The sequence below is a fragment of the Sceloporus occidentalis genome, unplaced genomic scaffold (genome assembly GCF_023333645.1).
Source record: "Sceloporus occidentalis isolate IW3139 unplaced genomic scaffold, rSceOcc1.0.p SCAF_2, whole genome shotgun sequence".
Classification (NCBI taxonomy): Eukaryota; Metazoa; Chordata; class Lepidosauria; order Squamata; family Phrynosomatidae; genus Sceloporus; species Sceloporus occidentalis.
The window spans coordinates 51018076-51030465 of NW_028316982.1; the positions used below are offsets into that span (position 1 = coordinate 51018076).

Consider the following 12390-nt stretch of genomic DNA (forward strand, 5'->3'; position numbering starts at 1 on the left):
GAACTGCAGTGAAACAAACTATTTTAATAGCATTCTGAAAAAATGAATTGCTGTGGGCTTTTCTGTTTTTGGCTGAGGCAAGGAATCCATACTGTTCAATGAATATATGAAATGTGTAATCAAAAATTAATGTTATAGCCTTTTAGACCTCCAGAGCTATCAAGTCAACTCACTGCATGTTTAATTAAATAAGAGATTTTTGTAAAAACCCCAAAAACCCAAAATGCAGTTTATTTCATAGTAACGTCTATTTAAAGAAATTTATTTTATGATTTGGTAAAAACACAGATTTTTTTTTATACCAGTCATTTTAACTCAGAGTTAGAGATTCTCTAAGTAAATAAGCCACCTGTTTCAAATATAGCTTTGTATATATGTTTCATGCAACAGCAGTCATCAGGATTATCTTTGGGTATCCCATTTTATTCTACAGGTAACATATTCAAGGGTAGCCATTTCACTCTACATTCCATTTCACTCTACAGGCAAGTTACCCTTTATGACGTGACATTTCCCAGAGTAAGTAACTTTTGTATAGATTACACAACATTAAATTGCACTTTCCTTCAGTAAAAATACTTAAAGCTTGATTGACTTAAAAAGCACCACAATCCAATGAGATAACAACTAGCATTTAATTGAAATTAAGATCTGGTGTAAAAAAACTTATTTCGCAGTATGGTTTCATATTTGTAAGACAATGAAGTGCACTCAAGAAAGATTCCACTTAGATGATCATGTTGCAAGAGCACTTGTCTTGTTTGGTTATTGCACTTACTCTTGCACTGATGCTTGAAAACGTATGGTCCTCCACTCTCCCTGGTACAGAATGAGTTATAGAATGCCCCCTTGTGATTTACAATAATGTTTTTGTTCAACACAGCCACTCAGAAATCACCTCTTGGGAAATCTGCATCCCAAGATAATGGGGTGGATGGGAAGATATGCATGAATGTCTTTTTTAGGCGCTAGACTATTACTAGCTTGCAATTGTTTATATGGAACATCTTATTTCTCTTTACATAGGTATGGAAGCTACATTTCCTATAAACTTCACTCATTGCATAATACCGATGAAAACCAAAGGGAAGTTTTTCTGCTGCTTATAAGTGCTGCCCAATTTAGAGTGAAAGAGACTGTTCAGTGCTGTATGGATTGTAAATATGCCAAATGTCACTCTCATTTGGACAAATGAGAAGAGTAGGAGTGGCCTCTTACTGTGCCTCTACTTCATATTTCAAGATGTGTGAGTAGAACTTGTGGTTAGCGTTCTCCAGCACCATCACATACACCTCTGTGCAGCCAGAAGTGGTACAAGATCCTTCCCAGTAACCATCCTTACTTAGGGTTAAAGGGCAGGTTTTTTCACATTGAACAAAGGCCTTGGCAATGCTGTGAAGCTTGAGTTTAAACTTGATGTTGCGGTTGGCTGGTAGCAGTGCAGCTAAAGGCTCCACCAGCTCATAGCCTTCTGCCCACTTGCTATAATTCTGGGGGAACATAGGCCACTTGACTTCTGCATTTGGGCAACAGATGAGGTAGTTGAAGACATAGTTATAATTGCCAGGATCTGACTTCTTCTTAGCAAAAATTTTGAAAGCAAAGTTTCCTGCATGGGGGAGATGGATCTTAAAGTCTATCTGATTCCCTTGACAGACTTGCAAAATATGCCGTCTTCTCATGTCCTCACTGAGGCTTATGTCATCTGAATGCAGTGAGGCTAGAACACTCAAGTCTTTACTGAGGATGAAGCTGAGGTCAAAGCGGCCATCATTGGTATGAATAATTGGGTCTTTTTGTGAAGGTTTGAGGAATCCTTGCCTCTCTGTGAACCAGCTGGGTCCAACAGGTTGATGGAGCTCATTTGGAAAGCATATGCTCCTGTCTACAGCAGTGCACTCTATGGTGTATTCTAGCACACAGCTATAGACTTCATCTGTGCCTTTTGATGGTTTGGCATAGATCTGTAGCTTGTGACTTCCTGTCTTCTGTGGATAGAGTTCCAGTTTCATTCCATTCCTCTTCAGCATCATCAAGCTATATTCCTTTGCCCCTTTCAACTCAAACATGAACAGCATTGGGAAACGGCTCTCCACATCTATTGCAACTTTCCCATTTACTGTGGCATGCAAATAAAGAAAGCTGGTTAGGATGCTTCCTTCTATTTACTGAAAAACACAAATCAGTCAAAAGCCCTGTAGAAAATGACCTAGAGAATTGAATATCCTGCTGTACTGTCAATCATTTTGGCAGTGAAAAGGAGAATATTATGGTTGGCTGGTTAGAATTTGTCAAGTGCCTGTCAACTCCAAATTCAGACTAAATAATAAGGGGGTTGAAGGGTGGGGAGCTTTTAGTTTGGGATACTTTTTTGCTTCTATTTTATTACAGATGCAATAGCACTGCTCATCATTCTGAGAAAAAATGAAAGCCTTTGTGGCTTTCAGATACAGCTCGAGCAACATGCAGTTTTGCCGACAACTCTTTAGAAGCTGTCAGTTTTCAAAGAAAGCAGAGACTTAAAATGACAAGATCCCCAAATTAGGTTCTTCATTCTACTGTTAGGTTCTGATTCTGAAAGACACTCAAAGGAGCAGCCATTCAGCATATTCTGAAGCCCCATGTACATATATGCACTCACAAAAGGCGCTGGATCTTAGATCTCCCTTTTCTGATTTTTTAAAAAAATTAAACATCCAAAATTACTATTGTCCTGGGCCATTTTCTGGCAAATCCCAGACGGCTTCCTTTTTCATTCTGAAATATAGCAGAACAACAACCCCCCCCCCTTTTCCTTTCCTTCTTTCTTTCCTTTTTTTCTTTGCATTTTTTGTTTTGAATTGCAGCACTTCAGTACATCAGCACAATAATACATTTGCGTTATAATGCTAAGACAATTTGTTTAAAAATCCAAAGGGGACCATAGGGTTAACTCAGTGAACCATGTCCTAGTTAGAAAAAACTTGGATGAGTCCTAGTACAACTCTAAGAAATCACTACAAACACAAACCTCTAAGAATGGATTGAGTAGACCTGAAGTAACGTCTTGTTAACTACCATCAAACTGACTTCGACTTATGGTGACCCTATGAATGGGAGACCTCCAAGTCACCCTGTCATCAACAGTCCTGCTTATACATCTATAAACCAGTATGGGACAGCCCAGATTCAAGCTAGAAGATACTAATAATTCCAGGATCCCATGAAATCTGACACTTGAAGAACACTTGGATTTTACACAGACTGGGATTCCTAGGGTGAAAGTTATCACAGCCTAAAACAACTGTGCAGCTCTGCACAACAGAAATGATATTTTAAAAGTAATAAAGCAGAATCCTAACTCCCAACACTTGCTGTTTAATTTTGTTTTCTTTTCCTCTGTCCAAAATTTTTAACATTTCCTTATAATATTGGCATGTGGTCAGAACTTGTATGACTGTACCTGTTTGAATAATTTCTGTTTGTGGATGGGCTGCTAGCAATCCCATCTTGTAGAAGTCACTCTTGTATAATATGTTGCTTTTAAACTGTTCCAGTGTCACCATTGGTTTGAGTAGCTGCCAGTTGCTGTTGTCTGGGAAATGATTATTAATAAAGAGGGCAGGGTGTGTGAGGAAGTAAAATTCATTGTATCTGTAACAAGAAAGGAGAGGTCACTAGCAATTGGCACCATTTTCAACCTAGCACCTTTGGTGCATTGAAGTTGCAATCCTATGCATATTTATTTGGAAGCAAGTCTCACTGTTTGTGGGCCTTGTTTCCAAGATGGGACAATCAGAAGCAGACAGGAGTTCTAGAAAGCAACAGGAAAAGATGTACAGAATCTGGACTATGTAGTCAAAGTCAGTGATTTAGTACAGAAGAATTTATACATGGAATAATTCTGATGTAATGCTTACATTTTAATAAACATCTACATGATATCTCTTCAGATATTGAGTGAATCACACACTCTTAGGCCCAGAAAACCCCATGATAGGTTCAACTTAGGGTTGCCATAAATCAGAAACAAGTTGAAGGGACACAACAATTCTATTTTTGTGTAGAATTAGTGCATGAAATCCATCTTTGTTGTGCTCCAGAGAGAAGAGTCAGGGAACACTTTTTATTCATTTTTTTAACTCCAGTGTTCTAAAGCACAAAAAGAGCTAGGCTACATGTGTGGACAGGACTCCCATTTTCAGTTGCATTCCTCCAGCTTATATAGGGTGATTGGGGAGGTTGCGGCTAGCAGAGTTGTGTTGTATGCTTCCTCCAGCATTTTGATCATACCTCAGATAAGAAGGACTGAAAAACAGTTATGAGGTCTGTAGTGAAGTGGAGTCAACAAGTTAAGGGATGTGTGCACATTTTTGCTAGATTCCTCCCTTGTCCTTGCATACAAGGAAAGAATAAGAGAAGAAAACCTGTAGAAGAAGGCAGAGGATGGAATGGAAAAGCAGCTTAGAATGCAATTTCTTTTGTCATCCTGTGAAATGTGATCAGTTTCTACAACAGGGTTTGGCAAAGTACATCTTTGCAAATGTTGGCCCTAGATAGCATAGTGAAATATGAAGAGTGTTGGAAGCTACAATTCAATAACATCTGAAGTAATTATGATTCCTACCATTGATTCCTACCACCTGAGGACTCTAGTCTAGGCAGAAATAGGTATGTTTAATAAAATAAATAGATGCTAATGAAATCCAAGTATTTGTATCTGTCCAAGTGATTAAAAAAACATTTGCTTATGCTTTCTGTCCTGCTTTACTTTGCATAATTAAATTTTTGCTTCAGGAACCAATGGAAGGCACAATTACCCAAGGTGCACATACTTCTAAGCCTTCCTTTGTAGCCTTAAGGACTAGAAATATTTTTTAAAAACCAAACAACAACAGCAACCAACAACCCCAAAGCTTGATGGAAGTTCTAAGGATGCTAAATTTGGTTGCCTCATATACTTCTGTCAATCTGGCATTTTGAAATGCAACACTTGGGAGGAAGAGATCCTATCCCTAAGCACTAGGAGTGATTTCTTTAATGTGGTGTTGAGGATTTACATGGCTAAATCACTCTTTCTTGATGCTAGTATATCCGCTCAATGTTCAGTGGGTGGTGCCATATGTAAGTTACCCACTGGCTGAGTAATGCATTACTAGTGACATTATTGGTAATTTTCAACAGCATCTAGTGGCTATAAAGCTGAAGCTTCTCAACCGTCTCATTTCTATAAAAGCCAGTGGAAGCCTGACATTTTCATCTGTCACATTGGCACCAGAAAAAATAAAAGCACTTTCTATAGATCCACATGTCTTTTGAAAATGGGCCTTTCCCCTTTACACTTCAGCCTTTATGACACATGGCTTGGAAGAGTGAGATAATCACATTCAGTTCTGCTGAATTAATGATGGGAACTGCACCCTACAATGCTTCACAACACATTAAAATCTATGACCTGACATGGATTTGTTTTTCAAAATAAAGAACTTACAAGGTTTATCCCTTCACTGGACTCTTGTGTTGTTGGAGAAATTGACACTCAGTCTTCACCTTTGTTGATATGTGCCTTCAAGTAATTTCCAACTTATGACGACCCTAAGGCAAACCTGTGAACCAGTGTGGCATAGCAATTTGAGTGTTGAACTACAATTCTGGAGACCATGGTTTGATTCCCTGCTTGCCATGAAACCCATTGGGTGACCTTGGGCAAGTCATATGCTCTCAGGCTCAGGAAAAGACAATGGCAAAACTCTGAACAAATCTTGCCAAGAAAACACCATGATAGGTTTGCCTTAGAGTCGCCATAAGTTGGAAACAACTTGAAGGCACACAACAACAACAACAACAACAAGGTGAACCTATTGTGGTGTTTCTTCGACAAGATTTGTTGAGAGGGGATTTGCCCTTGAGACAGTGTGACTTACTCAAGTTCACCAAGTGGGTTTCCATGGCTGAGCGGGGAGTCTAACCCTGCTCTCCAGAGTCATAGTCCAATGCCCAAACTACTACACCACACTGGCACTTACCCTACTAGGGGCAAAATAGTTAAAGACACTTTTGAGTCTACATGGCATTCATTTATAACATACATGTCACATACAGATTCTAGATGTGACTCACCATTGAACCATATGATATTTTGGAGGCAATCATGATGAACACTCTTTGGCTATTGGTAATGGTCTGTTGCTGTCTTTTGTTTGATAATAATTGTCTGATTACACTTTAAATCCTGGGATGTAGTCAGGGGTGGTGGACAGTGGATAGGGGATAATTTATTACTATATTATGTAAACTGCTAAAAAAAAATGGCAAATGAATCAAATATATTAATATTGCATCTTGGGAAGACTATTGCCATGAATAAAAAGAACTGTCCTCTGTATGCAGCTGTCTCTGTGTCCCAAAGTATTGGAAGAGGGAGATGAGAACTGTACCTGAAGGTAAATTTGCTGAAACAGTCATCAATGGATCCACTCCCCCATGTGCTGTCCACCAAATGCCACCGTCCATCAAGGTAAACAGCATTCCAGGCATGGTCATACTCTCTTGCCAAGGTCTGCTCAGACCTGTAGCCATGGCCTTTAGAGTAACCAGATAAATTCATGCATTGCACTCCTGCGATGCTGAGGGTAAGAAAAGCATGAAACAACTCAAGCAACTCTTTGGAAATGAAGTGCTTCTACCTTTTTTCTATTATTCCAAAATCACAAATTTTAAAAAGTTAAACTCTTTCATGCATATTGCAAACTTCCATGAAATGTACCCCAAATGATGGCTATCTTGCTGCATTACTACTGATTCTTATGTAATACTATTATCACTACTGAAGGTAACTTCCTTTTTGTTCTCAATCTTATGTCTTCCATAGGGTGTTCCTTTGGGAAAAGAGGCTTTATTAATAGGTTGCAAAATATTTTGTAGTTGATCTTCCAAGTGCTGTCAAGGGCTTCCATATCTGAAGTATCTTGAAAATTGCATCCTTACTTTCTGAAAGGAAACCAGGAAGCCCAAGTTCCTTTCAAAGTCTGTGATTAAAAAGGGGTCTTAGTTTCCTCTTCCTGGCAGCAGTTCCATGTGTCTGCCCCTTCGGGTAATTTCCCTCTCCCAGTCCATCAGTAACGTTGTATTTGTCAGACTTTGTCTAATTCCTTTTTCCTTATCTGTTCAGACAAATGTAATCTAGGTTGGATCTGCTGGTAATGATTCGGTCCCTCTGCACATAAGCTCTAGAAGTCAGTTCCACTAGATCAGTGGTAGCTGTGAGCGGATTCTAGACTTGGCCAGCTCTGAGGAAGTTATTTAAGTGCAGTGAACAAAGATTTGTAAGAGTAGAATTCAAAGATATAGCCATGTTAGTCTGTGGAATCAGTATGTAGAGAGATTTGTTGTAGCACCTTTGAGACCAACTGAAAGAAAGAAGTTGACAGCATGAGCTTGCATAGACTAAAGTCTACTTCCTCAGATGCATTTCTTCCAAATGCATCTGAAGAAGTAGACTGAATTCAGTGAAAGCTCATGCTGCCAACTTGTTTCTTTCAGTTAGTCTCAAAGGTGCTACAAGATCTCTCTACATTTGTAAGAGTGTAATTGTTTGTACATATCACTTCCCTGAGTTAGATTATTGTAATAGGTTTTCATGGGGCTGCTATTGAAAACAGTTCAGAACTTCTCATTGATCCAGAGTTTAGACTCTTGACTGTTCCTGAGAGAATTCTGATGGGAACTGCGCATTCATAGCATATCACATAGCATATCCTCAAGCTTGAGTGGTAACCAATTTGTTTCTGGGCTCATTTTAAGTTTATGCTTTGACCTTCCAAAGCAGGGTGGACAAATATGGCCTTTAGACATTTTTGGGCAACAGCTCCCACTAGTCTTAACCAGCACAGCCAATGATGAAGGATTATTGGTGTTGCAATCCAAAACATCTAGAGAGCCACAGTTGCCTAACCTTGCTTTAAAGCAGGATTGGGAATCATATTTCTTCTTCGTGGTCTCTGCGAATCATACAAATGGGTTTCACTGCGCCTGCGCAGTGCTGTTCGGAAACTTCTGGAAAGGCTTATATGTTGGACCTATATGTTGCAAAGTAAACTTTGCCCAGTGATTCCAGAAGTTTCCGAACAGCACTGCGCAGGCGCAGTGAAACCCATTTGTATGATTCGCAGATGACCAACCGAAGAAATACTGTTACAGGTGAGCAACCTGTCCATCTCATGGGATCCAGAATTTAGAACAGGCCCGTAATGACAGTACAGATGGGCCTTTTCAGTGCCTGCCTTTAACGAACTAAATATTTTATAGGCATGGGCTTTTGTAGTTTGTGATTATTTTTCTTCTATGATGTTAAGATTGGAATGCTATGGCATACGTAGTCAAAACAGCATCACCCATGCTCCAGAGGAAAATACCAGTAGGCTCAAAAAGCACCAAAGTTTTCAAAAGTACAAAAAGGTTTTTTTTTGCACTTGGGAGGGAAGATCTAAAACATTCTATTAAGGACTGAATATCCTCAGCAGTCACAGAATGCTCACTGACTTTTGGAGAGAAATAATGGAAAGACATTGAATGGAACAGTGTCTAGGGAAAGGATATGGCTGCTGGACACTGAATAAGAGCACAGGAGCACTCCACACTGCAGGTCAGCAAAATTTATATTGCTGTTTGTTATTGCTAAAATGAGTTGTATTTTATGTGATACTTTATCTCTATTTGCATTATACTGGTATCTTTAGAAGCTGCCATGCATACTTTAGTTTAAGAAAAGGGTGGAATATAAATTAAAAATAGCAGCAGCAGCGACAACAACAATTATGAACAATCCTATGCAGTACAGCTAGGGCCCTGTCAGGTTTCTGCCTTTTATGGGTAACAGCTCATCAATAAGAAACAAGTGGCAAGCAGAGGGATGAGATGAGTTCCCTCTGCACTTAACCAAGGCAGTAACTTGAATAGCGTGATGGTAGATGAAATTAAATTTGTGGCAACATGGATTGAAAGAAACAATTGGAATTGATTGCAGACACTGATACAATCACTACAGACAGTTCAGTGAAAGCATCTGCTCAATGCACGGAGATGATTAAAAACAAATAAGATGTTAGCCTGTGTTCCAAAGGGGAATAGAAAATAGCCTACAAAAATGGTACAAATTACAGTGGTATTATGTGAATGGCATGACCTTCCCTTCAATACTGTAGACAATTTTGGTCATTTCAGTGTGAATAAAACTGAGAGGAAAAGAACAAAAATACAAAACACTTGGGGAAAGCACACAAGGGGAGAGAGTTACTTCAGTGAGGCATGTGGAGAAATGAGATAATTGCCTGTGATAAAGTATAAGGCTGGAAAAAAGTTAAGTCTATATAATTGATGAAAGAGAAAATGGCGACTTGGTTGGTTGGCGGAATCATTCCCATAATGTCTCTGGCTGGGTCAATGCGAGAGGCAACACTGATTTCTGATTAAACTCCTGAAACATAAACATTCCTGCATGTTGCCATGTTCCTCTGCCAAGTTGGTGGCTTGCTTGCCAGTCAGAGTTGCCCTTAGTCAATTAACTTTGCTGTAGTGAATTGTGGGGTTGCCAGTGCAGACAGCTGCCCAAGTCAGAAAGGCTTTGGAATTTAGAGCAACCCCTGCTTCAGTATGCTAAACTGGACGTTCAGTGTTATTTTAAAAAATGTATTCTAATGAGATGGGGTGATTATGATTGATAATAATATTTACTTCAACAATGGAGATTAATGGTGTCTTGTTTCCCAGACTATTTTTGTATTAAAAATCACTGAAGCAATGGGAGGAGGGAGCTGAGGCTTTCTAATGTTCGATTCCTTCAGAGAGTTTTTTATTCTCCATTAATGTCCTTCATCTCCCAAACGTAGTCAGATCTTTGCAGACCTGCTAAGGAAAACAGCTGTCAGAGCAGAGACACCAACACCTGTCTCAGTGCTCTTGGACTCAGCTCAAATGCTGAGACTAAATTGTACCTGAGCTATATGCATCAGAACATGGAATATATCCTGACACTTAATCCTGACTGAAGAACATGTGACCCTCCAGTTGCTGTTGGACCAAAATTCCCATCATCCCTCAAGCATTGGCTATAGTGGCCACGACTGATAGAAGTTACACTTCAACATCATTGAGAAGGCTGTGCATTTCCCAGCCTGTGTTGTCTTCTCACTCTAACAAATGGCTCAGCAACAGAGTTGGCCATGCTGGCTGAGGAATTCAGGAAGTTGTTCTCCAAAAAGTAGCTTTTGCAAGCTGGGCTCAAAGAAGAATTGGACAGCTGCCTTGATCAAGCATGCAGAAATCAGAAGCTCATCTTATTAAGTTTTGGTTTCCTCCCCACTGAAACCTCAAGATCTAGCAACCAGAGCTATGCAAAGAACAGCGTTCTTCTGAGCATAACTGGAGCCTATATATTTGTTTTCATCACCAACACTGAATTGAGCTCAGAGTCCGTTCTACATCTTCTTTATCTCATTAATTTAGATGGGGAGAAATGTTGTTGTTTCTACTGTTAAACAACTGAAAGTCAGAAGGTCTTGCCAGTCTACTGGAAGTGACTCAAATCTGCAGCTCAGCTCAGCTCTGCAAATGATTCACATCTACCTTTTGCTCCCAGCTGATTTAGATGCATAGCAAGGCATTACCAAATGGCTGAGAGCATCTATTTGGTGCATAAGCATTGTCATTCTTATCATCAGAACTTTAATGGCAGACCATTATTATCAGTATGCAAGTATTGATCAATATTATCATGATATCATGATAATAGTATGAGTTTTCATAGACTTGAGTCTACTTTCTTACCTCTAAGAAAGTTCATGTTACCAGCTTCATTAGTTCAGTTAATCTCTACAATATCCCTTTGCATACTGGTGCTACAAGGTGCTACAAATTCTCTTTGCCTACAGATTTTCCAGACTAACATGGTTATGTCTTTGAATCCTATACCATTATTATGGTCAGCATCCTCTCAGCAGGCCATCACCTATTCTAATTTTACAGTTGCCATATGTGGGGACCCTCAAGGCTTTTTATCCAGAATAGGAATGATCTGACAGTCAAATGCCTCAGTGCCTGTAGGCTTAGCAAAGCTTTGCCTTTCCTGTCAACTGAAGCCTTAATGCTTTGTTGTTGGAGAACATAGGATAATAGGGCTGGAATGCAGAAGGAGCTGAGCCCCCCCTCTCAAGACTGATAAAAAAAAACTTTGGGATTTGTTGGGAGTTATAGTTGTCCTTACTGATCCCTGCCAATATCTGTAAGACCTTCTTCTAATGTTTTTCTTATGAATTTCCCATATTAAAAACAATTGCAGCTGCTCTCCCCCCCCCCCCCCCTTCTAGAAGTTTCCAGTATAGCCTGGCGTAAATGTCACATATCTGTTTCCATTGCTTTGGTTCTTCCTACCATATTTAGGGAAGGTCACACTAATGATGTTTCAAAGAGTGGTGTGATTTTTGCTATGGAAGTCTTCTGTTGTTCTTTGTTCCCTCATTACACTAGATGGAGCATTCCTTATCCCCACTTTTTTTTTTTAGAGTTACAGTAACAGTACTAAACTCAGATGGATGTTAATAACAGTAGTTGCACAGCCAAATCCCATGGGTGAAAGGGTTCCTGCATTCAGTGCATGGGGCCATTTGCACAATATGTGGCCAAGCTCTACATGCATTCCTGGTCACTATTTTTTTGTACTGGGGGCTGCTGAGGGGAGACTGTTGTTCTTTTAACCTTCAGATACTCCAGGAAAAACATAGAGTCTCCTCTAACTAAATTATCCCCATGTACTCATCTGCCATTATGTTAATGCAATGCGAATCTCAGCAGATGGCGCAAAGTAAATTATGGGGAGAAGGGAGAAATGCAAATTGACCTTTTGAGGACTTTCTGCTATTCAATGGTACAGCTTCAAAATGATGTTTCAAATCCTAGTTGGTGTAAATGGAGACAGAATTGGTACACCAGGGACAGGGCAACGTAATCCTCCTGTAAGTTTAAATATTTCTTAAGTAATGTTACCTGCACATTTGTTCAAAAAGCCCAGCATATCCTTCACAAATACTCTTGCCACTCTGAAGGACATCCTTGGGCTTGAAAGACAGCTTTTCTTTGTTAAAGAACCCCACAACATCATATTCTGGGGGAACAAAGGTGAAAGTTCAGACACAGGTGAGAAGTAAAACAAGAAGTGATAAGTTACAAACTGAACTGCATCATAAAGACAACTTCAGCTACCTGCATCCATCATGGACCACAAAGACCTATAACAATACTAAATTTATTCAAAGACCCAGAAGATGCTTCCTCTATAAATGTCTGCTTTTAAAACCTACTCATATGTTGGTGTTATTGTTGTGTGCCTTCAATTCCCCCCCCCCCCCCACTTATGGC

The 12390-nt window shown here is 39.6% G+C and overlaps 1 protein-coding gene across 1 annotated transcript in view; it reads right to left on the reverse strand.

Moving 5' to 3' along the window:
• Positions 1-313: 313 nt before the first annotated feature.
• The window catches only part of KY (kyphoscoliosis peptidase), a 42443-nt gene continuing 30366 nt past the window's right edge, over positions 314-12390 (reverse strand). Inside the window, exons 8-11 of the mRNA XM_089509379.1 lie at positions 12019-12136; positions 6417-6605; positions 3443-3633; positions 314-2119 (exon numbers count right to left, since the gene is read on the reverse strand). Coding sequence (XP_089365505.1) covers positions 1215-2119; positions 3443-3633; positions 6417-6605; positions 12019-12136 — 1403 coding nt within the window. The 3' untranslated portion in view covers positions 314-1214. The remainder of the gene's footprint in view (positions 2120-3442; positions 3634-6416; positions 6606-12018; positions 12137-12390) is intronic.